This window comes from Uloborus diversus, chromosome 4 (assembly GCF_026930045.1).
Source record: "Uloborus diversus isolate 005 chromosome 4, Udiv.v.3.1, whole genome shotgun sequence".
Classification (NCBI taxonomy): domain Eukaryota; kingdom Metazoa; phylum Arthropoda; class Arachnida; order Araneae; family Uloboridae; genus Uloborus; species Uloborus diversus.
The window spans coordinates 188,870,210-188,895,630 of NC_072734.1; the positions used below are offsets into that span (position 1 = coordinate 188,870,210).

Here is a 25,421-nt window from a genome sequence, read left to right on the forward strand (position 1 = left end):
AGCAAGCAAAAGTTTGAATGGTCCAAAGAATGCGAAGATGCATTTCTACGACTGAAGGAGGCTTTAACATCAACGCCTATCCTCGCTTACCCTCAGCCTGGAAAATCCTTCATCCTAGACACTGATGCGAGCCACGAGGGCATCGGAGCTGTTTTATCCCAAGAAATTGACGGAAATGAACATGTCATCGCTTACTGGAGCAAATGCTTATCAAAGTCGGAGCGAAATTACTGCGTCACCAGAAAGGAGTTACTGGCCATAGTGAAAGCTGTAGAACACTTCCATCATTACCTCTACGGCCGAAAATTTCTGTTTCGGACAGATCATGCCTCGTTAACTTGGCTTTTGAACTTCAAGAATCCAGAAGGCCAGATAGCCAGGTGGATACAGCGGCTCCAGGAATATGACATGGAGATCAAGCACCGAAAAGGGTTATCTCACGGTAATGCTGACGCTTTATCAAGGAGACCCTGTCCTGAGAACTGCCACTATTGTTCCCGAATCGAGAAACAGTATGGAACGACTAGCCCTACCGTCTATCAGGTGACAGTGACTCCAATATCATCAGAACCTGATCCATGGAGTGACGACCAAGTTCGAAAAGATCAACTTGAAGACCCCGACATAAAACCAATTTTGGAGTTCATGGAAAGATGCTCTTCGGACGAGAGCTTCGGCTACCTTGTGATCTCGTCTTCGGTCGTCCTCCGGATGCGCCTTCATCGCCTGAGGAGTACATCCAGAATCTCCAGGCCCGGTTGGAAGACGTTCATAACTTCGCACGAGAGCGAATCAACATCGCGGCGGAGAAGATGAAGACCAGATACGACACAAGGTCTACTGGACATGAATTCAACGAAGGCGACAAGGTTTGGTTATGGAATCCCATCCGACGGAAAGGTCTATCACCCAAATTGCAGTCGCATTGGGATGGACCCTACAAAGTCCTTAACCGACTAAATGACGTCGTAGTGAGGATCCAAAAATCACCTAATGCAAAACCTAGGGTTGTACATTATGATCGGTTAGCCCCATACTATGGCCATAGTTCATGAGTAATACGTAAACAACCATGGTTGATAACATAAAATTTGTAGATAATTTTTGCTTTTAATGTTTAGTAATATTTCTTGTTATTATTGTGTTTTCTGTATCTATTGGTTATTATTTAATGTGTGTATTTGTGAACATGTGATAGAAGTTTGGCACCCTTTCTGGGGATTGTACTGCCCGGGACGTGCAGTCCTTAGGAAGGGGGCAATGTTACAAATCCTGTAAATAGTAATTATTGTAGTAACGTAACCTGTAAATAGTTTCCCGTAATGAATATACAACCCCTTTTCATTCGGCTAAAGTATACGAGCCCCTATTTTCTTTTCTTTTCATTGATAAAATTTGATAACGGTCTACTACTTTACAGAAGCGTGTGGAATATTTGAGAAATTTCTTTTCGGTGTCTATATAAGCCGTTAGCGATGGATAAACAGAAGAGTTTCGATTGATATTTCGAACTGAGAGCATTTTTGCTCTGTTTATTGCGAGGCATTTCGCTGTGTTGTTTTCGTATTTGGAAGTAAATACGTGTGTAAACGTTGAGTTTACGGTGTTGTGCGATAATTGCTTAATTGCTGATGAATAATTTAGCAGTTGTTGACGATCTTTCCTGTACATAGTGTAAATAAATTTCCTGTGCTTTTATCAAGAACTGTGTCTTCATTTCAAGAAAGTGGAAGTCGCACCAAATCCGTTACAATATATATATATATATATCTTTATATATATATATATATCTTTATATATATATATATATATATATATATATATATATATATATATATATATATATATATATATATATATATATGTATGTGTGTGTGTGTGTGTGTGTGTGGGTGTGTGTGTATGTGTGTGTACTTAATTACTGATTTGAACCTTGTGTATTAAATAAGCCTTTTGTAAAGTGTTTTAAAATTTGTATAGTTAATCTTTAGTATCTACATCATAAAGTGTGTATAAAAGTGCGTAAAACATGCATGTGCCATCTGTTTATAATTGAAGTCAGCCTGTCAGTTATTAGTAGACGCATGTGATTGAAACTTCCTTGGTGGCCTAAATCAGACTATGGGGAAGAAAAGTATACGTCACCAATGTTACCATGCAGTTCACAAAATGAAAGATCGAACTCTACTGATCAAGTTATTTTATCAAAATAACAATAATTCATCAGCTACGTAAGAGGCATTTAAGGGGTCACAGTTACTTTCAAACATTATTTTTTTAATTTAAGTAAATTTTATATTTTTTTGAAACCATAACATGCATACCCATTTCATAATCAATAATTTATTTTCAAAATTTAAAAATATCACCTACTTTTTTTTTAAATTCAAAAAATTGAGGAAAATTTCAATTTTTTAAAATCCCTAAAGCTTTTTTATTTTAGCACTAATTTAAAAAAAGTTTTTTGCTAAACGATCACTATAATTATCTCTAAAAATCTGTGCATTCATTTGCTTATGAGTTTATTAGAAAATTTTCTGTGATTAATTATGTAAAAAATCAAAGTTCTTTTTTTTTAATTTGGTTTTTAAAGGTTTAACATGCCCTAAACATTTGAGTAATTTATAAAAATGCTTATCCAATGCACAGTTTTGTCAAATATGTTATCCCAATTGCAAAAAGTATTACTTTAAAACTGTATCTTTAACAGAAAAAAATCCTTAAGGATTCCAATGACATGAAAACACAAAAAAAAACCATCATCGAGAAAAAGCAATTTAAAGTTTTTCTTTTGCATAAGAATACATAGCGAGCATGGCCTAAAAACCACTCATAACTTTTTAAATATTTGAACTAAAGCAATGAAACTTTTTCCCTGTATTCAGAATAGTTTTTTAGTTTTGAAATAAGCAATAATTTTTTTTTGATAGTTTCATCATTTTTGAGGTACTGTGAACCCTTAAAAGGGTTACGAAAAGGGCCTACGTCAAGGCAAGCTTTGAAAAACATGATTTCTAACTTTTAAGTAACGGGGGGCGTATTGCAAGGAAGAGGACAGAAACGAATTTCAAATGAAACTGCAGCAGACGTTGCTCTAGTAGTGGCCGAAAAAGCATATGATTTCCAATATTCTTTCTAGGAAACTACACGACAGTGTCATCATACTTAAGTGGCAGTGGAAAGAGCATTGTAAAACATTTTGCAGTAAGTTACCACCCTAAGCCATGGCTAAGGCAGAAATACATAAAAAAATACATTAAAAAATGTATTGTAAAACATTTTTTCAGTTCTTGATCACTTTTCAGTTTTTGATCTTGTATTTCATAATTTTCTATTTTTGTTTTCAGTTGCATAAAAAACTTCGTGTCTGCGTTACCGAAATACTCAACCGTTACCGAGGACTTAATGTCTTCCGAAGTTTTAGAAAAAGTCGTCGAATTTCACGAGTTTCAGGAAGTAATGGAAGGCATGTTTCACACGCTTTGTACATGAATGCATACCTTAGAGCAAGAACTAATATGGAGCGAACAAGTCCAATCCTTGGCTACGCAAAAGCTTGGGCAAAGAGCTCAAGTCATATGACTCAACATCGACGAATGGCAGACACGTTTTGCGTAAAACTAGCGAAAGAAACCAGATTTCTTCCAATGCTTTTCTTTAAAAACTGTCACGGGGCTTCGTGTCTTTCATTCACGAATATCTTCACTCAATCCATTTTATCCCTTCTCAATGCAGACGGTGAAACTCCGCGATTAATTTCGTGTCCAGTCTTTAAAATTGGCGCTTTTCTCAAAATTTCCGCAGACTATAAGACTTTCTATCTCAATAACGAGCGGACAAGAGTAAATAATTTTTGCTTCAAATATGTGTCTCAATATCTTTTTTCCGTTTGTTACCAATTTAAAACGATGACAGCTACAGAAATTTTCAGAAATATGGCCTAAAATGGCAATTTGATTTAATCACATTATATTATTAGAAACTATTCTAATGCATAGTCGTTATCAAAAAGCATAAAAAAATGAAACAAGCTACCGAAAAAAAAAAACAACAACAAGAGAAGCGCATTATTTCTGACCAGCCTGTAAAGAGATTTCAGCACGTTGTGTAGAAGATTGTTTTAAGAAGTTACAAAAACAATAAAATACTATTTTATTTCTTGAATTTGAATTAATTTTTATAACTATATTTTCTGTTCGTATAAGCCAGCATTGACTTTATATTCTTTTCCCAGAAGCCATCTATCGATCTTAGCACTGATACATTCCGAGTTGAATCGTAGCTGCACGAAAATGGCAAGTAAACAAGTACGAGATAACTCGCAGTCGCAATCTACAAGTTATCCTGTAGTTGGCAACCAACTTGTTAAACTTCTGTCATTATTACACTATTCATGTGGTTCCCTGGTTTGGTGTCGCGTGATTTGTATTTCCGTGGTACAAAGCGAACAGAATTCCTTGGACACTTATTAGACACAGATATCTAAATAGAACTCCTAGGGGTTTCTTTCTCACCCCGACATATGAAATGTTCTAAGATCGATTGTAAAGTTAAACCGCACAAAATCCAAGTAGTTCAAAAATTCAAACACATTGACTTTTTTCTCGACATGGAGCAGTGAATATTCGGAACTCCATTAAATGGGTTCCATGAGTCCCAAAGTTGCGCAAATAGTCTCTGGATTCTGAGTACAAGCTTCATAGTAGGGATGCTCAATCTTTCTCTACCCGAAGGCCCCTACCCACATTAAAATGAGTCTCGTGTGCGAGAACACATATAAACTTTCAATATATTTAAAAAGTTTATAAATAACATGGGAAAATATGGAAAAGGAAAGAAAATGACAAATCAACAATTGTTGTAAGGGGGCGCCAACTCCGAGGTTGCTGAGGTGCTCGAGCACCCACTAAAATATTTGTGGGAGTGCCGGACTCCTTCACCACCAGCAGGTCCGTAACCAGAAAATAATTTCGGGGAGGTTTAAAAACTTTCGTGCGGAGCTTTGTGCTATTTGTGCTAATGTTCAAGTCGTTGTGTTATCTATTATGAAATCGTTTTATGCAATTAATATACATATGAAATTCACTTGAGTTTTGGCACAATTTTTTGGAAATTTTCAAATATAAACGAACATTTGAATATCAAACCGAACTTTTTTTTTGGGGGGGGGGGATGTTTGAACCCCAGAACCCCCCTCTCTTGTACGGCCCTGACAGCCAGTAAACGGAAGAAAAGAGGAGGCATAAGAAGAAGAAAAATCTATTTCATAAATAAGGATGACTTCTAGAAGGTCTGCAGTGACCGAAAACTGCTTGCATTTCCCCCCTGAGACCCCCCTCTCTCAATTTTATTAACAGCACTAAAGCTGAAAATCCACACCTTTCATGAAACGTGACGTGTGTATGTAGGCGTGCGTGGTCACTTTCGCGAAGGCCCGTGGAGCTCACAGAGTTAAGTTTTATGCTTAAGTTTAGCCTTAAAAAAATTTGTTACCAAAATTTCTCCTCTTAGTAAATATTAAACAACGAGCTAAACTTATTCTTGTTGTTACGGAAAGCTGAAAAATCAGAGCAACATCAACTTTGATCAAGTGAGGATAATAAGGTATTCGTGATTGCTCAAAAACGGAATAAATATTGAAAAAAAAAAAAAAAAGAAGAGAAGAACATAGTTAAAAAAAAAGGTTGTAGAGTTTTGGAATGGAAACGTGTCTGCAGTCTATTTGAAGTCTTAAGGAGAAGTCGAACAAAACTGCTTGTGTTCGAAAAAATAGTCGACCATGACATCTCATAACTACATTTCGTTCATTAGTTTTAGCAATTTTCTGTTGAATTTTGAGCAGTTCACAGAAAGTTGCCGATACCGCCATGAACCTCTAAGAAAACTTTTCAAAATATTCTTCCCTTCTCTGACTGCTTTATTAATAAATTTTATGAATTATAATTTTTATTTCATAAAATAAAAATTATGAGACAATTGTACCTATTTTCACGAAAATCGTTCAAATTCAGGAGAAAAAGAAAAAGATTACGGCAAGGATTTTCTCCACCTTAGAAACCCTCCCAACCGAAAAGGGCATCATTTGTTCGAATTTGCTTCTTTCAATCCTTGTCACGCCTAGCGTTTTCCTACAAAGCCCCTAACAACATCATTTCCGGAACAGACAGGAAACCAAAACACCGAACTTTCGACCACAACATTACATTCCATATCAGCGAAAGGTATAAAGGCAGTCACAAAAAAACAGTCCGAATTTCCTTTTAATTTTAATGAAATAAAATATTCATTCAGCTGAATACACAATTAATCATGCAATCCTACAAAATGTTCCTTGTTGTGCAAGATAAAAGATAAAATGTTTTTTTAAAATAGTATCGCAGTCTAAAAACAGATGATTTACGTTAAATTGGATAGTGAAGCAGGGAGAGCATTTCGCGGTCATAGGTCACGGGCGATAAAGTCGCTTATCGTGGGCGATTTCTCCGATCTGACGTGGACATTGATGTGGTGGAAGTAGAAGCCAGTGCTATGAAATTGAAGCTTCATTGAAGGAATTATGTTGAAGATTCTGTTAGCAATTGGATTTTTAAGTAAGTTTTTAAGCTAATCACTTTTTAAAATTTTTTTCAAAATGAATACAATGATTTCCTAATGATTTTCAAATTTTCTCATGCCTATGATTTTCGTGCTCTTGCTTTTTAGATAAAAACTAATTGAACCGACGAATCCGAAAACCGGTGTTTTAACCGTGTTTCTGTGTTTTAACAGTGTTCTCCTGTATTTTAACAAAGGAACTACAAGGTATTTTCTTTACCTTGTACATTAACACATTAATGAGTTAATGCACAATGTAATTAACACATGAATATACATTAACAAGGAAAGGACAAGTTTTTGAACTCATAGATTCAATTAGGCCTTCAACTTCCAATTGTTGAATCGTGAGAACAATCATAAGCATAAACTGTTACTGACTATAATTTCTTCAATCACTTTGTTAGCTTGTGTATTTTGAAGAAATTTTACTTATTTTTGTGATCGACACAAGAAAAAATTTAACATACATTAAAAACTGAAAAAGGATTTCGGATCTATGATAAAACTTTCAGTCTTAAATAATGACCATTGTGTGTGAAATCAGAACAACAAACACACTGATAATTCCAGAGACACGTGTCTTAAAGTTACAATACATATTTACTTTTGTGATAACAGACGTAGATATGGATAAAAAGGATATATGTTGTTTGAAAAATAGTTTTATTAAATACTTTTTTCAATTCGCGCATTTTAAAGACATTTTACTGTAAACTTTTTCGTGAAAAACCGAAGAAATTTTTTTTTCAATGCAATGGAAGTTGCAAAAATATTTCGGGTCAATGGTAAAACATTCCGCGACCATTGGGTGTGATTTTAAAATTGCAAATAATTTCCGATGTCTAAGACTGTATATAAGTGCTTGGAGTATTCCAGTAAAACAAATTAAACTTCATGTTTAACAAAAACTATCTATATTTACTAATTTACATGAAAAGCATGAGCCACTTTTCCATGTGGCGCGCTACACAGGATTAAAAAAACTTCGGCAACCCTGGTATAATTACCTTTACATGAATTATTTGACAACAATGTACACATTATGCATTACAATGTGAACGTTATTTTTAACTGATGAAAGAATATTTTCTGCTAAGCGTCACAACTCTGAAAAATTTCAAAATTTCATTAATTCTAATGTGACACCCCCTCCCCTATAACAATCCCACAGTTTTGAATGTAAAAAAAATCAATTTAATGTTGTTTTGAAAACACTAATGAATGAAGCGGATCTAAAATATTAGGAACAATGCTTATTAATCCGCAGTATTACGCAATAGAAATTCATGAAATTTTTACCTGTCTATTTGTTGAAATTGATGATTTTTGAGTTGACTCGACATCTGTTGCTGGGATGCGATAATTAAGTTAGAGAATAGGCGAAGCGACCAAACTATGGTTTGAGTTAGACTTGAATTGATTATTTCAGAAAAGGCGCAAGTCCTACGGGAATCCATTGGACTTACGCCCTTTTTGAAATAATCGATTCACTTGCAGTCGACGCAAAAACTACGAAAGTAGTGGTTACTTTAAATCAACTGCTCTTGCACACAATAGTATTTGACAATCGCCATTGGAATTAGCCAAGTAGCTAAAAGCATTCATTACATAGAAAATACCCAAATAGAAACTTTTGCCCGTTTCACTTAATAGTCAAAAATGATTGGTAAAAAACCGCTTTAACTTGGGAAAATAATTTTATTATTTTTATTTTTAGAAAAGTGACGATAAATTAAAATGCTTGCCAAAATAACTTTCAAAAAGCAAAAAAATCTTTATGAAACTTTATAACTTTGCATGTCAATTTTGCTTTACATTTTTAACCGACTTCAAAAAGGAGGCGGTTAACAGTTCATACCGTATGTATGTTTTTTTTTGTTTGTCCACTCACAGCGTCTCACCTAGTGAACCGATTTTGATGATTCTTTTTTTTAATGGATAGGGGATGGCTCAACTTAGGTCCCATTACTTTGCTTGACCATATTTGTTCTTTAAAAAAAAGTTATGGGCAAAAAACAGTAAATTTTATGCAATTTCCCTATTAAATGATTGAAATGATACGAAACCTATTGTTATAAAAGTTTGGTGCCATATAACAGTAACATTAATAGTAATTGTAATGATAATTTTGAATAAAGGCTTCTCTGAAGCAATACAGTGATATAGAGCCGAACTTTTTACTAGGTAACTTCTTACTTTTACTAAAATATCTACATTTACACTAAAAAGAATGAAATAAAAAAAAATTTTGGAAAAAAAAAATAGAACCGACTTCAATATTGCTCTAAAAAGTGAAAAATAATTTTATTCTTTAAATACCATCGATAATACTTTTAAACATAATTTTTGAAGTTGGCGCAAAAACGATAGATAAGATCATTCACAGCCATAACTCAACTACAACTATAAATTTAACCAGGCCTAGTTTCTCCACTACCACATACATTATGCATTGATAACAGCATATTTGAGTAACGATATAAGTGTTTCGTTCCTAATTTTGGATGATTTTCTGAAAAAAATATGAACTAAGCGTTACACTGGATTTCACTTTTTGTTTTTGCGCAAACTTCAAAAATTATGTTTAAAAGTATTATTGATGGTGTTTAAGGAATAAAATTATTTTTCACTTTTTAGAGCAATTTTGAAGTCGGTTCTATTTTTTTTTTTTTTCAAAAATTTTTTTATTAGTAAAATTAACTAATACAAAGATTTTAAAATACTTGTCGACAAAACTAGGCATCTTTTTCTAGTAGCTAATGTCAATGACTTGCTTACAGCTGCTGTTTCAGCCTACGAAGCAGGAATTACTCATAGGTATAGTTATGAAACAAAAGCTGTGATTGATGAAACTTGCGACGATTCATCTGAGAAGGGTGTTGTTGGACATGGCTTGCAGGCAACAGTCCAGCTGACGGTCCTTTGGCAAAGCCCCCAGAAAGAAACTTTGAAACTGTTCAAAATTACCGTAAGTTTTTTTTTTTTTAAATATGAATCTTCTTGTTTTCTAAAGTTGTGGCAAACATAACCTGGCAGCATCGTAATGCAGTGATTAGGATCTGCATAGCCTTCACAATGTTTGCAGGTTAAGTTCGCCACAACTATGGAAATTTTGAGTTTTTTTTTTTTTTTTTTTGTTACATGTCTGCCACACTAGAAACCACTACTATAAGTATTTCATAACACAAGATATATGAATTTTTTTGTCGAAGATGCAAATATCATGTTTTTTTTGGGTATAGTTCAAAACATCCTCACATAAATAATAGCCGATGATAAAGTAACCCGCGTGTTTCAACAATGAAACGGCGGGCGTGATAATTTGATAATATGTTTTAGTAATGTTTAACATGCATGAGAAAGCTTTATTGAACCTCTCGATCCGGCAACTTAACAGTTTTACTGGTAAGACTGTCATTTAAGGAAAACGAAGAAACCAAAACAATTCGCAACTCCAATAAACTATAGAGGGTGCTGCAGCCACTGTCTAATGGCGGATGAAAAAGGTAAAACAAAAAATTCTGTAACTTATAACTATTTTTGAAGATTAGTGAATGACAGTAATTTATCATAGTGTTCGTAGGAAGCTTTCTTCTCTATTGTTCTGAAATTACATTACACTATAAACTATCTGAAGCCAGTAATTTACCCCAAAGAAAACACGTGGAATGGAATGTTTTACCTTTTTCGGTAGTATTGTTATTCACCGTAAGGTCGCGTATTCGAGCTCTTGAGTTGCGAATTGACGCTATCTACTGGAGTTTAGGGTTAATCCACTGATGTTGGGGTTAAAATTTCAACTATCAAAATATCACCAAACAGGCAATTGCTTTGTTTAAATGTAGAAACAATTTTCACCCGTTATACCATGACGGGCGACTTTTTAGTTCCATAAATAATGAGGATTTTTAAAAATTATCATTAAAGGCTTTTTTTCCGAAATGTGAATTATACACGATCTGCAGAAAAAGGGTGACTTTAAAAACTAAATATCGCCTAAGTTTAAATTATTATGATACTTTTGACAATTTAATATTTAAGTATACCAGTAAGCATTTCCCTTACAGGTGTTGTGCTCGATGAGCTTTGCATCATCATGCAGTATTATAGGGGAAACTAGGGAGGCTTGACCCATGGGGATTTTTGCCATGAAAAGGATATTTAGGGAAAGTTTTATTCATGTTATTGGTTGACCAATCACACAACAATATTTTGCAGGGCGAAGCCATTTCAGAGTTATCAATGGTTTTCAAGAGATTCAGTGTTAAATGATACTGTACCTTTTAAGTAAAGTTTAAAGATTTTGGAATTAGTAAAATTTAATCTTCAGTTTTGAGAGAATTTAATTTTAAAATTTTACATGTTTTAATCGCTGTTCTATATATAGCTAGATATTGATATAAAGTAGTTTTAAATAACTTTCATCTAAGTTTCTAAACATTTAAGGTAAGCAAGTTTTATTTTTTACAAACGAAATGGTTTTTACGATTTTAATCAATTTTTTAAAAAAATTCGACAAATTGCCATTTGACGTATCTTCGATTAACATAACAATTGGAACTGCCAAGTTTAATTGAATCTCCGGAACGGACCAAAAGTCATCACGTTATTTTTTCTTCATATATCCCAATTTGTCACCCCTTTTTGATTCATGTACTCTACTTTTAATCTAAATTACTGTTGTCTGTTATAGACGTGCGTTCGTTATTAGCATACTTTATTTGTGCTTGTGCAGTGTTTCAGGATAAGATTGCTTATATTACGTTACCAGTGTTACCAAAGCGTACTATAGCATCTTAAATCGTTCTTTCAGAACACACAACAAGATTAAAGCAATAGAATCCTGTCATTCCATAAAACGTTTACTGAAAGGTAATTTTTAAAATACCTCTAACTTTTCTTAATTTCATTTTCTCAGATTTTGCATTTGAAATCCATTGTTGGAAAGCAGTCAAGTTTCGTGAGTCACGCGTCAAAACTGGATGAAATCAAGGAATCTTCATGTTTTCTCCTTTTGGAAGATGGCATCATTAAGCAATTTTGGGACTCATCCAATGAGGATCAAACCTCATCCATTGACGAAGTAAAGAACCTTAAACGATCCATCGCAAGTATTCTTCAATTTCAAGAGACTGAAAAGCAAAATGTTCAAGAGGTACATTGTTTACAAAATAGTTTACTGAAATACGACTTTTTACATTTTACACATTATTCTATATTAAATTGTTTATTTATTTCTTGAAATATCTGTTTTTTATGTACTCTGTTTTAACTTCATTAATTTAGACTGGTTTTGGCATGATAAATATGTATTTTATTTTCAGCATGACATATCCGGGCATTGTGACGTTAGTTATCAAGTAAAAGGGTCTTTTATACGAAAAACGAAGAGAAATTGTGTTTCCCCACTCTTTGATAGTTCTCTTTCCCAAACATATGGGGTAAGTAGAGCTCATGGTCTTTGAAAAATGTGTAGCATTTCTTCAAGTTTTATTTAAAAGAGGGGGATTTATTACTTAATATATAAAAGATGGGTAGTAAATTGTTTATTATTTTATTTGTGAAAATTGCTGAAAACTCATTTTGGTTATAATTATAACAACAAGGTTAAGCAACGAAACTTTCTTATATCAATAAAAACCATTCTACGAATAAGATTGCTTTTTCTTTCTAAAGATTGTTGGTACAAACCAATTACATCTAGTACAGAGGTTCTCAAACTCTTAAACATTGCTTTTTTAGACTAAGTATTTTGGCGACACTCCAAAAGTTTTAACGCAATCTAAACTCCCCCCCCCCCCAAAAAAAAACAATAACTAAAAACTACCCAAATGGTTAAGTTTTATCCTTAAAAACACGAGTAACTAGTAAAATAAAACATGAAGTTTTGTCTCTTGAATTATTTTATAATAAGACACAGTAGTAGACCTTACTGATTTTATAGTCTTGCAGTAGGTTTATGACAGTTATTGACATTGCGCTCCTTCAAGTTCTATCATTGCACGCAGTGCAAAAAGAAACAAAGACTAATAAAGCACAAAGACCAACTTGTATGTGTATGTAGGGGAGACTGGTGATACTTGATCCCTTGGGACACACGATGCCAAAGCCAAAAATGAACCAAAATCGTTAAGTAGAGATTGGAAACCTGACAATTATGTTAAAGTTAAAATTGTACATAAAAACTGGCAACACTTCGTTTTTTTCAGCCGTTTTGTTTTTGCTTAAGAAGACTGTCTGAATGTTTCAAGGGAAAATTTTTTTTAGGAAAGCATTCTGAAGTTTACATTATCCGTTATATACAACTTAAATAAAATACCGAAGTGTAATGTTAAATTATAGACAGTCTTTGATAATTAAGACATATGTTCAATAAATTGCCACTGATTGTTAATAATAGAACAAGTATGTTTGTAAAAATCGCATGTTAGGGATACTTGATCCCTTCGTTTCGAGGGATACATGATCTCAGGGATCAAGTACCCACGGTATGAGTACCCCTGATCTAGGAGAAGACGTATCCCATTATTAACGCAGCGAATAAGTCGATTTGTAGCATTTCTGATAACTACGAATACCTAAGTAGCAAAGATCTTGGCACTATCTTCCTGGAACGGTTATCATAAACAAAGGATTTCCAAAAAAAAAAAGGACCGATTTGAAGGGAAAGGGCTGGGCACTCCTAATCGCCACTTATTGAAATAAGGCACTTGATTGACGGAAGTGCTCCCTCAAAGTAGCCATTGATGTCCGTGAGAAGTGCTAGTCGTTCCCAGTTTTGTCGAAACCAGACGTCTCGAAAGTTAAAAGCCATCAAATCATTTGAAAAAAAAAACTTTTCAATGCGTGGGCAGCACCCAACGGGCGAGTTTTATACAACGCTTTTTAAAACTGGTAAAAACAAAACGTTGGATATGTGCTCACCTAATTTAAAATAAATACTTTGACTCATAATTTTATTGCTTTTTGAAGAAAGAAAGGCATGTTGCCGGACATCGTGTAAGGAAGGCTCTTTGTTATTAACACATGAGTGTATCGTGTAGCTAATTGTAACTAGACGAAACGTTGAAAATCAATAAATAATTAACTAAAATGACGTAATAAATTAAGAAAAAAATGTAATTTACTTGTCTTTCTTAACGTGAGTCTATTTGAGAACCATTAGCGCTTGGTTTTTTATGCTAATCATACTTTATTGCAAAGATATTAAACAAAACTCTGCTACATTACAGCCTGCAACAAAGATGGAATTTGTTTTTCATTTGTGCCTCATATGAAGCAGTGAGAAGCAAAAGGATGCAAGTGCCAAATTAAAAATTTGGAGATAACCAATGCAAATGGTAGGTCAACCTCTCTGTTTTGGGACAAGAGATACTACTGTAAGCCCTGGTAGTTGCTGCTATAAGGCATGATTTAAAAAAAACTTTTTAATGAAAGCCTACCTATGACCTTATATTCAAACGCGTTATACTTAAAACTTGAAAATGTCCATTTACACCGCTTTGCATCTCACTGCTTCATATCGACCTATCTGTGAGCAGATTTTAACTTCTGAATTTATTATGATTACAATTTTTCCCTTTAGGTCCGATCTTCCACTCTTCAACATTTAATAACTGTTGGCTATGAAACAAAGAAAGAAAAAAGCACTTTGATCACAAAGTGTACTGCCACGGATTATTTAAAAACATTCAGCAACATCTGGAAGAAACCATCCCTCTGCTTGATAACCAAGTAAGGTTTTTGAGCAATTACGATTGCTCTTTGTTTTTATTTGACTGTTTTTGGCGTGCTATCATTTTATTTTCCCACCGCCACCCTCCGCACCATCAGCGTCGACCGGCTCCTCACGATGCTGCTCCTATAGCGAAAGCCGTCTCCAGGTTGCATCCATGTCCTACACACACGCGCATACATACACAACCACACACGCACACATACACACACACACGCGCATACATACACAACTACACACATACACACGCACGCACACATACATACACACGCACGCACACATACATACACACATACACACCTACACATACACACGCACACATACATACACACATACACACCTACACATACACAAACACATACACACAAGCATACATACAGACACCTACACACACATACACACAACTACCCACACATTCATGCCTGCACACAGACACAAACACATATGCCTACACACATACACATACCCCGCCCCCACACATTCATACACACAACTACCCACACACTTATGCCAGGACACAGACACAAACACACATGCCTACACACACATACACATATCCCCTACACACAAACACATATACCCCCTACACACAAACACACACGCCTACATACACACCTACACATACACACGCACACATACATACACACATACACACCTACACATACACAAACACATACACACAAGCATACATACAGACACCTACACACATACACACAACTACCCACACATTCATGCCTGCACACAGACACAAACACATATGCCTACACACATACACATACCCCGCCCCCACACATTCATACACACAACTACCCACACACTTATGCCAGGACACAGACACAAACACACATGCCTACACACACATACACATATCCCCTACACACAAACACATATACCCCCTACACACAAACACACACGCCTACATACACACCTACACATACACACGCACACATACATACACACATACACACCTACACATACACAAACACATACACACAAGCATACATACAGACACCTACACACACATACACACAACTACCCACACATTCATGCCTGCACACAGACACAAACACATATGCCTACACACATACACATACCCCGCCCCCACACATTCATACACACAACTACCCACACACTTATGCCAGGACACAGACACAAACACACATGCCTACACACACATACACATATCCCCTACACACAAACACATATACCCCCTACACACAAACACACACGCCTACATACACACCTACACATACACACATACACACCTACACATACACAAACACATACACACAAGCATACATACAGACACCTACACACACATACACACAACTACCCACACATTCATGCCTGCACACAGACACAAACACATATGCCTACACACATACACATACCCCGCCCCCACACATTCATACACACAACTACCCACACACTTATGCCAGGACACAGACACAAACACACATGCCTACACACACATACACATATCCCCTACACACAAACACATATACCCCCTACACACAAACACACACGCCTACATACACACCTACACATACACACGCACACATACATACACACATACACACCTACACATACACAAACACATACACACAAGCATACATACAGACACCTACACACATACACACAACTACCCACACATTCATGCCTGCACACAGACACAAACACATATGCCTACACACATACACATACCCCGCCCCCACACATTCATACACACAACTACCCACACACTTATGCCAGGACACAGACACAAACGCACATGCCTACACACACATACACATATCCCCTACACACAAACACACATACCCACTGCACACAAACACACACGCCTACATTCACACACTCGTGATTGCAAAAAACATAATTTGAATTCAAGATGTAAAAATTCAAATTAATTTTTTGTTTGTTTGTTTGTTTGTTTTGTACATTATTAATTTTTAAAGCAAAGAACTTCATAATACATAATTTGGATAAATTACGTTATTTTTAATGCAATTACTAATACATTCAAAACAGAAATTTTTTCTTCGGTATTTATCAGGTTAAGAAGCTATTGTTTGTATAAAGGAAAAAAAATCAAAGCTTTAAATGTGAAATGAATTAATAAATAAATAAGTATATTGAATATTTTAGCATGGTATTTAAAATTTTCCAAATTGCTGACTATTAAGATATTTTACCTAATTTTTGACTTTCTGTGATTACTCTGCACAAGTTACTCTCGAATAATAGTCCTAAGTTCGCTTTGAATCAGAACGGTTTGCCACAGCTGCATCAATCATTAATGTAGCAGTCACTAAAATAGGTGCTTATAGTGAAAATGATTCTTTACGGTTTAAACGTATAGACATTTTATTCTTAACTAGTGATACCCGCACGGCTTCGCCCGCAATAGAAAAATCAAAAGGTCTTTTGGTTCGCCTGTATATTTACAAATAATGTATAGTGAATTTTCTCGCCAGTTGGCTTGTACCGACGTTACGGTTCCACGTTATGATAATTTCGTATCTCGCCAATTGGCTTGTACCGACGTTACGATAATTTCGTAATTTATGATATTTTTTTCTTAAAATTGGAATAGAAAAAGAACCACATCGAATTTTCGAAAAATCGCTTCGAGGTGCACACCCCCATGCTACATACTAACTTTGTGCCAAATTTCATGAAAATCGGCCCAACGGTTTAAGCGCTATGCGCGTCACAGACATCCTACGGACATCCTACAGACATCCAGACATCCAGACATCCTCCGGACAGAGAGACTTTCTGCTTTATTATTAGTAAAGAAAATTTGAATAAAAAAAGAACCACATGGAATTTTCGAAAAATCGCTTCGAGGTGCACACCCCCATGCTACATACTAACTTTGTGCCAAATTTCATGAAAATCGGCCGAACGGTTTAAGCGCTATGCGCGTCACAGACATCCTACGGACATCCTACAGACATCCAGACATCCAGACATCCTCCGGACAGAGAGACTTTCTGCTTTATTATTAGTAAATAAAATTGGAATAGAAAAAGAAGCACATCGAATTTTCGAAAAATCGCTTCGAGGTGCACACCCCCATGCTACATACTAACTTTGTGCCAAATTTCATGAAAATCGGCCGAACGGTTTAAGCGCTATGCGCGTCACAGACATCCTACGGACATCCTACAGACATCCAGACATCCAGACATCCTCCGGACAGAGAGACTTTCTGCTTTATTATTAGTAAAGAAAATTGGAATAGAAAAAGAACCACATCGAATTTTCGAAAAATCGCTTCGAGGTGCACACCCCCATGCTACATACTAACTTTGTGCCAAATTTCATGAAAATCGGCCGAACGGTTTAAGCGCTATGCGCGTCACAGACATCCTTCAGACATCCTACAGACATCCAGACATCCAGACATCCTCCGGACAGAGAGACTTTCTGCTTTATTATTAGTAAAGAAAATTGGAATAGAAAAAGAACCACATCGAATTTTCGAAAAATCGCTTCGAGGTGCACACCCCCATGCTACATACTAACTTTGTGCCAAATTTCATGAAAATCGGCCGAACGGTTTAAGCGCTATGCGCGTCACAGACATCCTTCAGACATCCTACAGACATCCAGACATCCAGACATCCTCCGGACAGAGAGACTTTCTGCTTTATTATTAGTAAAGAAAATTGGAATAGAAAAAGAACCACATCGAATTTTCGAAAAATCGCTTCGAGGTGCACACCCCCATGCTACATACTAACTTTGTGCCAAATTTCATGAAAATCGGCCGAACGGTTTAAGCGCTATGCGCGTCACAGACATCCTTCAGACATCCTACAGACATCCAGACATCCAGACATCCTCCGGACAGAGAGACTTTCTGCTTTATTATTAGTAAAGAAAATTGGAATAGAAAAAGAACCACATCGAATTTTCGAAAAATCGCTTCGAGGTGCACACCCCCATGCTACATACTAACTTTGTGCCAAATTTCATGAAAATCGGCCGAACGGTTTAAGCGCTATGCGCGTCACAGACATCCTACAGACATCCTACAGACATCCAGACATCCAGACATCCTCCGGACAGAGAGACTTTCTGCTTTATTATTAGTAAAGAAAATTGGAATAGAAAAAGAACCACATCGAATTTTCGAAAAATCGCTTCGAGGTGCACACCCCCATGCTACATACTAACTTTGTGCCAAATTTCATGAAAATCGGCCGAACGGTTTAAGCGCTATGCGCGTCACAGACATCCTTCAGACATCCTACAGACATCCAGACATCCAGACATCCTCCGGACAGAGAGACTTTCTGCTTTATTATTAGTAAAGAAAATTGGAATAGAAAAAGAACCACATCGAATTTTCGAAAAATCGCTTCGAGGTGCACACCCCCATGCTACATACTAACTTTGTGCCAAATTTCATGAAAATCGGCCGAACGGTTTAAGCGCTATGCGCGTCACAGACATCCTTCAGACATCCTACAGACATCCAGACATCCAGACATCCTCCGGACAGAGAGACTTTCTGCTTTATTATTAGTAAAGAAAATTGGAATAGAAAAAGAACCACATCGAATTTTCGAAAAATCGCTTCGAGGTGCACACCCCCATGCTACATACTAACTTTGTGCCAAATTTCATGAAAATCGGCCGAACGGTTTAAGCGCTATGCGCGTCACAGACATCCTTCAGACATCCTACAGACATCCAGACATCCAGACATCCTCCGGACAGAGAGACTTTCTGCTTTATTATTAGTAAAGAAAATTGGAATAGAAAAAGAACCACATCGAATTTTCGAAAAATCGCTTCGAGGTGCACACCCCCATGCTACATACTAACTTTGTGCCAAATTTCATGAAAATCGGCCGAACGGTTTAAGCGCTATGCGCGTCACAGACATCCTTCAGACATCCTACAGACATCCAGACATCCAGACATCCTCCGGACAGAGAGACTTTCTGCTTTATTATTAGTAAAGAAAATTGGAATAGAAAAAGAACCACATCGAATTTTCGAAAAATCGCTTCGAGGTGCACACCCCCATGCTACATACTAACTTTGTGCCAAATTTCATGAAAATCGGCCGAACGGTTTAAGCGCTATGCGCGTCACAGACATCCTTCAGACATCCTACAGACATCCAGACATCCAGACATCCTCCGGACAGAGAGACTTTCTGCTTTATTATTAGTAAAGAAAATTGGAATAGAAAAAGAACCACATCGAATTTTCGAAAAATCGCTTCGAGGTGCACACCCCCATGCTACATACTAACTTTGTGCCAAATTTCATGAAAATCGGCCGAACGGTTTAAGCGCTATGCGCGTCACAGACATCCTTCAGACATCCTACAGACATCCAGACATCCAGACATCCTCCGGACAGAGAGACTTTCTGCTTTATTATTAGTAAAGAAAATTGGAATAGAAAAAGAACCACATCGAATTTTCGAAAAATCGCTTCGAGGTGCACACCCCCATGCTACATACTAACTTTGTGCCAAATTTCATGAAAATCGGCCGAACGGTTTAAGCGCTATGCGCGTCACAGACATCCTTCAGACATCCTACAGACATCCAGACATCCAGACATCCTCCGGACAGAGAGACTTTCTGCTTTATTATTAGTAAAGAAAATTGGAATAGAAAAAGAACCACATCGAATTTTCGAAAAATCGCTTCGAGGTGCACACCCCCATGCTACATACTAACTTTGTGCCAAATTTCATGAAAATCGGCCGAACGGTTTAAGCGCTATGCGCGTCACAGACATCCTTCAGACATCCTACAGACATCCAGACATCCAGACATCCTCCGGACAGAGAGACTTTCTGCTTTATTATTAGTAAAGAAAATTGGAATAGAAAAAGAACCACATCGAATTTTCGAAAAATCGCTTCGAGGTGCACACCCCCATGCTACATACTAACTTTGTGCCAAATTTCATGAAAATCGGCCGAACGGTTTAAGCGCTATGCGCGTCACAGACATCCTTCAGACATCCTACAGACATCCAGACATCCAGACATCCTCCGGACAGAGAGACTTTCTGCTTTATTATTAGTAAAGAAAATTGGAATAGAAAAAGAACCACATCGAATTTTCGAAAAATCGCTTCGAGGTGCACACCCCCATGCTACATACTAACTTTGTGCCAAATTTCATGAAAATCGGCCGAACGGTTTAAGCGCTATGCGCGTCACAGACATCCTTCAGACATCCTACAGACATCCAGACATCCAGACATCCTCCGGACAGAGAGACTTTCTGCTTTATTATTAGTAAAGAAAATTGGAATAGAAAAAGAACCACATCGAATTTTCGAAAAATCGCTTCGAGGTGCACACCCCCATGCTACATACTAACTTTGTGCCAAATTTCATGAAAATCGGCCGAACGGTTTAAGCGCTATGCGCGTCACAGACATCCTTCAGACATCCTACAGACATCCAGACATCCAGACATCCTCCGGACAGAGAGACTTTCTGCTTTATTATTAGTAAAGAAAATTGGAATAGAAAAAGAACCACATCGAATTTTCGAAAAATCGCTTCGAGGTGCACACCCCCATGCTACATACTAACTTTGTGCCAAATTTCATGAAAATCGGCCGAACGGTTTAAGCGCTATGCGCGTCACAGACATCCTTCAGACATCCTACAGACATCCAGACATCCAGACATCCTCCGGACAGAGAGACTTTCTGCTTTATTATTAGTAAAGAAAATTGGAATAGAAAAAGAACCACATCGAATTTTCGAAAAATCGCTTCGAGGTGCACACCCCCATGCTACATACTAACTTTGTGCCAAATTTCATGAAAATCGGCCGAACGGTTTAAGCGCTATGCGCGTCACAGACATCCTTCAGACATCCTACAGACATCCAGACATCCAGACATCCTCCGGACAGAGAGACTTTCTGCTTTATTATTAGTAAAGAAAATTGGAATAGAAAAAGAACCACATCGAATTTTCGAAAAATCGCTTCGAGGTGCACACCCCCATGCTACATACTAACTTTGTGCCAAATTTCATGAAAATCGGCCGAACGGTTTAAGCGCTATGCGCGTCACAGACATCCTTCAGACATCCTACAGACATCCAGACATCCAGACATCCTCCGGACAGAGAGACTTTCTGCTTTATTATTAGTAAAGAAAATTGGAATAGAAAAAGAACCACATCGAATTTTCGAAAAATCGCTTCGAGGTGCACACCCCCATGCTACATACTAACTTTGTGCCAAATTTCATGAAAATCGGCCGAACGGTTTAAGCGCTATGCGCGTCACAGACATCCTTCAGACATCCTACAGACATCCAGACATCCAGACATCCTCCGGACAGAGAGACTTTCTGCTTTATTATTAGTAAAGAAAATTGGAATAGAAAAAGAACCACATCGAATTTTCGAAAAATCGCTTCGAGGTGCACACCCCCATGCTACATACTAACTTTGTGCCAAATTTCATGAAAATCGGCCGAACGGTTTAAGCGCTATGCGCGTCACAGACATCCTTCAGACATCCTACAGACATCCAGACATCCAGACATCCTCCGGACAGAGAGACTTTCTGCTTTATTATTAGTAAAGAAAATTGGAATAGAAAAAGAACCACATCGAATTTTCGAAAAATCGCTTCGAGGTGCACACCCCCATGCTACATACTAACTTTGTGCCAAATTTCATGAAAATCGGCCGAACGGTTTAAGCGCTATGCGCGTCACAGACATCCTTCAGACATCCTACAGACATCCAGACATCCAGACATCCTCCGGACAGAGAGACTTTCTGCTTTATTATTAGTAAAGAAAATTGGAATAGAAAAAGAACCACATCGAATTTTCGAAAAATCGCTTCGAGGTGCACACCCCCATGCTACATACTAACTTTGTGCCAAATTTCATGAAAATCGGCCGAACGGTTTAAGCGCTATGCGCGTCACAGACATCCTTCAGACATCCTACAGACATCCAGACATCCAGACATCCTCCGGACAGAGAGACTTTCTGCTTTATTATTAGTAAAGAAAATTGGAATAGAAAAAGAACCACATCGAATTTTCGAAAAATCGCTTCGAGGTGCACACCCCCATGCTACATACTAACTTTGTGCCAAATTTCATGAAAATCGGCCGAACGGTTTAAGCGCTATGCGCGTCACAGACATCCTTCAGACATCCTACAGACATCCAGACATCCAGACATCCTCCGGACAGAGAGACTTTCTGCTTTATTATTAGTAAAGAAAATTGGAATAGAAAAAGAACCACATCGAATTTTCGAAAAATCGCTTCGAGGTGCACACCCCCATGCTACATACTAACTTTGTGCCAAATTTCATGAAAATCGGCCGAACGGTTTAAGCGCTATGCGCGTCACAGACATCCTTCAGACATCCTACAGACATCCAGACATCCAGACATCCTCCGGACAGAGAGACTTTCTGCTTTATTATTAGTAAAGAAAATTGGAATAGAAAAAGAACCACATCGAATTTTCGAAAAATCGCTTCGAGGTGCACACCCCCATGCTACATACTAACTTTGTGCCAAATTTCATGAAAATCGGCCGAACGGTTTAAGCGCTATGCGCGTCACAGACATCCTTCAGACATCCTACAGACATCCAGACATCCAGACATCCTCCGGACAGAGAGACTTTCTGCTTTATTATTAGTAAAGAAAATTGGAATAGAAAAAGAACCACATCGAATTTTCGAAAAATCGCTTCGAGGTGCACACCCCCATGCTACATACTAACTTTGTGCCAAATTTCATGAAAATCGGCCGAACGGTTTAAGCGCTATGCGCGTCACAGACATCCTTCAGACATCCTACAGACATCCAGACATCCAGACATCCTCCGGACAGAGAGACTTTCTGCTTTATTATTAGTAAAGAAAATTGGAATAGAAAAAGAACCACATCGAATTTTCGAAAAATCGCTTCGAGGTGCACACCCCCATGCTACATACTAACTTTGTGCCAAATTTCATGAAAATCGGCCGAACGGTTTAAGCGCTATGCGCGTCACAGACATCCTTCAGACATCCTACAGACATCCAGACATCCAGACATCCTCCGGACAGAGAGACTTTCTGCTTTATTATTAGTAAAGAAAATTGGAATAGAAAAAGAACCACATCGAATTTTCGAAAAATCGCTTCGAGGTGCACACCCCCATGCTACATACTAACTTTGTGCCAAATTTCATGAAAATCGGCCGAACGGTTTAAGCGCTATGCGCGTCACAGACATCCTTCAGACATCCTACAGACATCCAGACATCCAGACATCCTCCGGACAGAGAGACTTTCTGCTTTATTATTAGTAAAGAAAATTGGAATAGAAAAAGAACCACATCGAATTTTCGAAAAATCGCTTCGAGGTGCACACCCCCATGCTACATACTAACTTTGTGCCAAATTTCATGAAAATCGGCCGAACGGTTTAAGCGCTATGCGCGTCACAGACATCCTTCAGACATCCTACAGACATCCAGACATCCAGACATCCTCCGGACAGAGAGACTTTCTGCTTTATTATTAGTAAAGAAAATTGGAATAGAAAAAGAACCACATCGAATTTTCGAAAAATCGCTTCGAGGTGCACACCCCCATGCTACATACTAACTTTGTGCCAAATTTCATGAAAATCGGCCGAACGGTTTAAGCGCTATGCGCGTCACAGACATCCTTCAGACATCCTACAGACATCCAGACATCCAGACATCCTCCGGACAGAGAGACTTTCTGCTTTATTATTAGTAAAGAAAATTGGAATAGAAAAAGAACCACATCGAATTTTCGAAAAATCGCTTCGAGGTGCACACCCCCATGCTACATACTAACTTTGTGCCAAATTTCATGAAAATCGGCCGAACGGTTTAAGCGCTATGCGCGTCACAGACATCCTTCAGACATCCTACAGACATCCAGACATCCAGACATCCTCCGGACAGAGAGACTTTCTGCTTTATTATTAGTAAAGAAAATTGGAATAGAAAAAGAACCACATCGAATTTTCGAAAAATCGCTTCGAGGTGCACACCCCCATGCTACATACTAACTTTGTGCCAAATTTCATGAAAATCGGCCGAACGGTTTAAGCGCTATGCGCGTCACAGACATCCTTCAGACATCCTACAGACATCCAGACATCCAGACATCCTCCGGACAGAGAGACTTTCTGCTTTATTATTAGTAAAGAAAATTGGAATAGAAAAAGAACCACATCGAATTTTCGAAAAATCGCTTCGAGGTGCACACCCCCATGCTACATACTAACTTTGTGCCAAATTTCATGAAAATCGGCCGAACGGTTTAAGCGCTATGCGCGTCACAGACATCCTTCAGACATCCTACAGACATCCAGACATCCAGACATCCTCCGGACAGAGAGACTTTCTGCTTTATTATTAGTAAAGAAAATTGGAATAGAAAAAGAACCACATCGAATTTTCGAAAAATCGCTTCGAGGTGCACACCCCCATGCTACATACTAACTTTGTGCCAAATTTCATGAAAATCGGCCGAACGGTTTAAGCGCTATGCGCGTCACAGACATCCTTCAGACATCCTACAGACATCCAGACATCCAGACATCCTCCGGACAGAGAGACTTTCTGCTTTATTATTAGTAAAGAAAATTGGAATAGAAAAAGAACCACATCGAATTTTCGAAAAATCGCTTCGAGGTGCACACCCCCATGCTACATACTAACTTTGTGCCAAATTTCATGAAAATCGGCCGAACGGTTTAAGCGCTATGCGCGTCACAGACATCCTTCAGACATCCTACAGACATCCAGACATCCAGACATCCTCCGGACAGAGAGACTTTCTGCTTTATTATTAGTAAAGAAAATTGGAATAGAAAAAGAACCACATCGAATTTTCGAAAAATCGCTTCGAGGTGCACACCCCCATGCTACATACTAACTTTGTGCCAAATTTCATGAAAATCGGCCGAACGGTTTAAGCGCTATGCGCGTCACAGACATCCTTCAGACATCCTACAGACATCCAGACATCCAGACATCCTCCGGACAGAGAGACTTTCTGCTTTATTATTAGTAAAGAAAATTG

General features: G+C 37.5%; 1 protein-coding gene across 1 annotated transcript in view; it reads left to right on the forward strand.

Annotated features, from left to right (window-relative positions):
* The first annotated feature begins 10,151 nt into the window (after positions 1 to 10,151).
* The window catches only part of LOC129221060 (uncharacterized), a 47,521-nt gene continuing 32,251 nt past the window's right edge, over positions 10,152 to 25,421 (forward strand). Inside the window, exons 1-3 of the mRNA XM_054855498.1 lie at positions 10,152 to 10,157; positions 11,922 to 12,038; positions 14,183 to 14,331. Of these exons, the coding sequence (XP_054711473.1) occupies positions 10,152 to 10,157; positions 11,922 to 12,038; positions 14,183 to 14,331 (272 nt within the window). The remainder of the gene's footprint in view (positions 10,158 to 11,921; positions 12,039 to 14,182; positions 14,332 to 25,421) is intronic.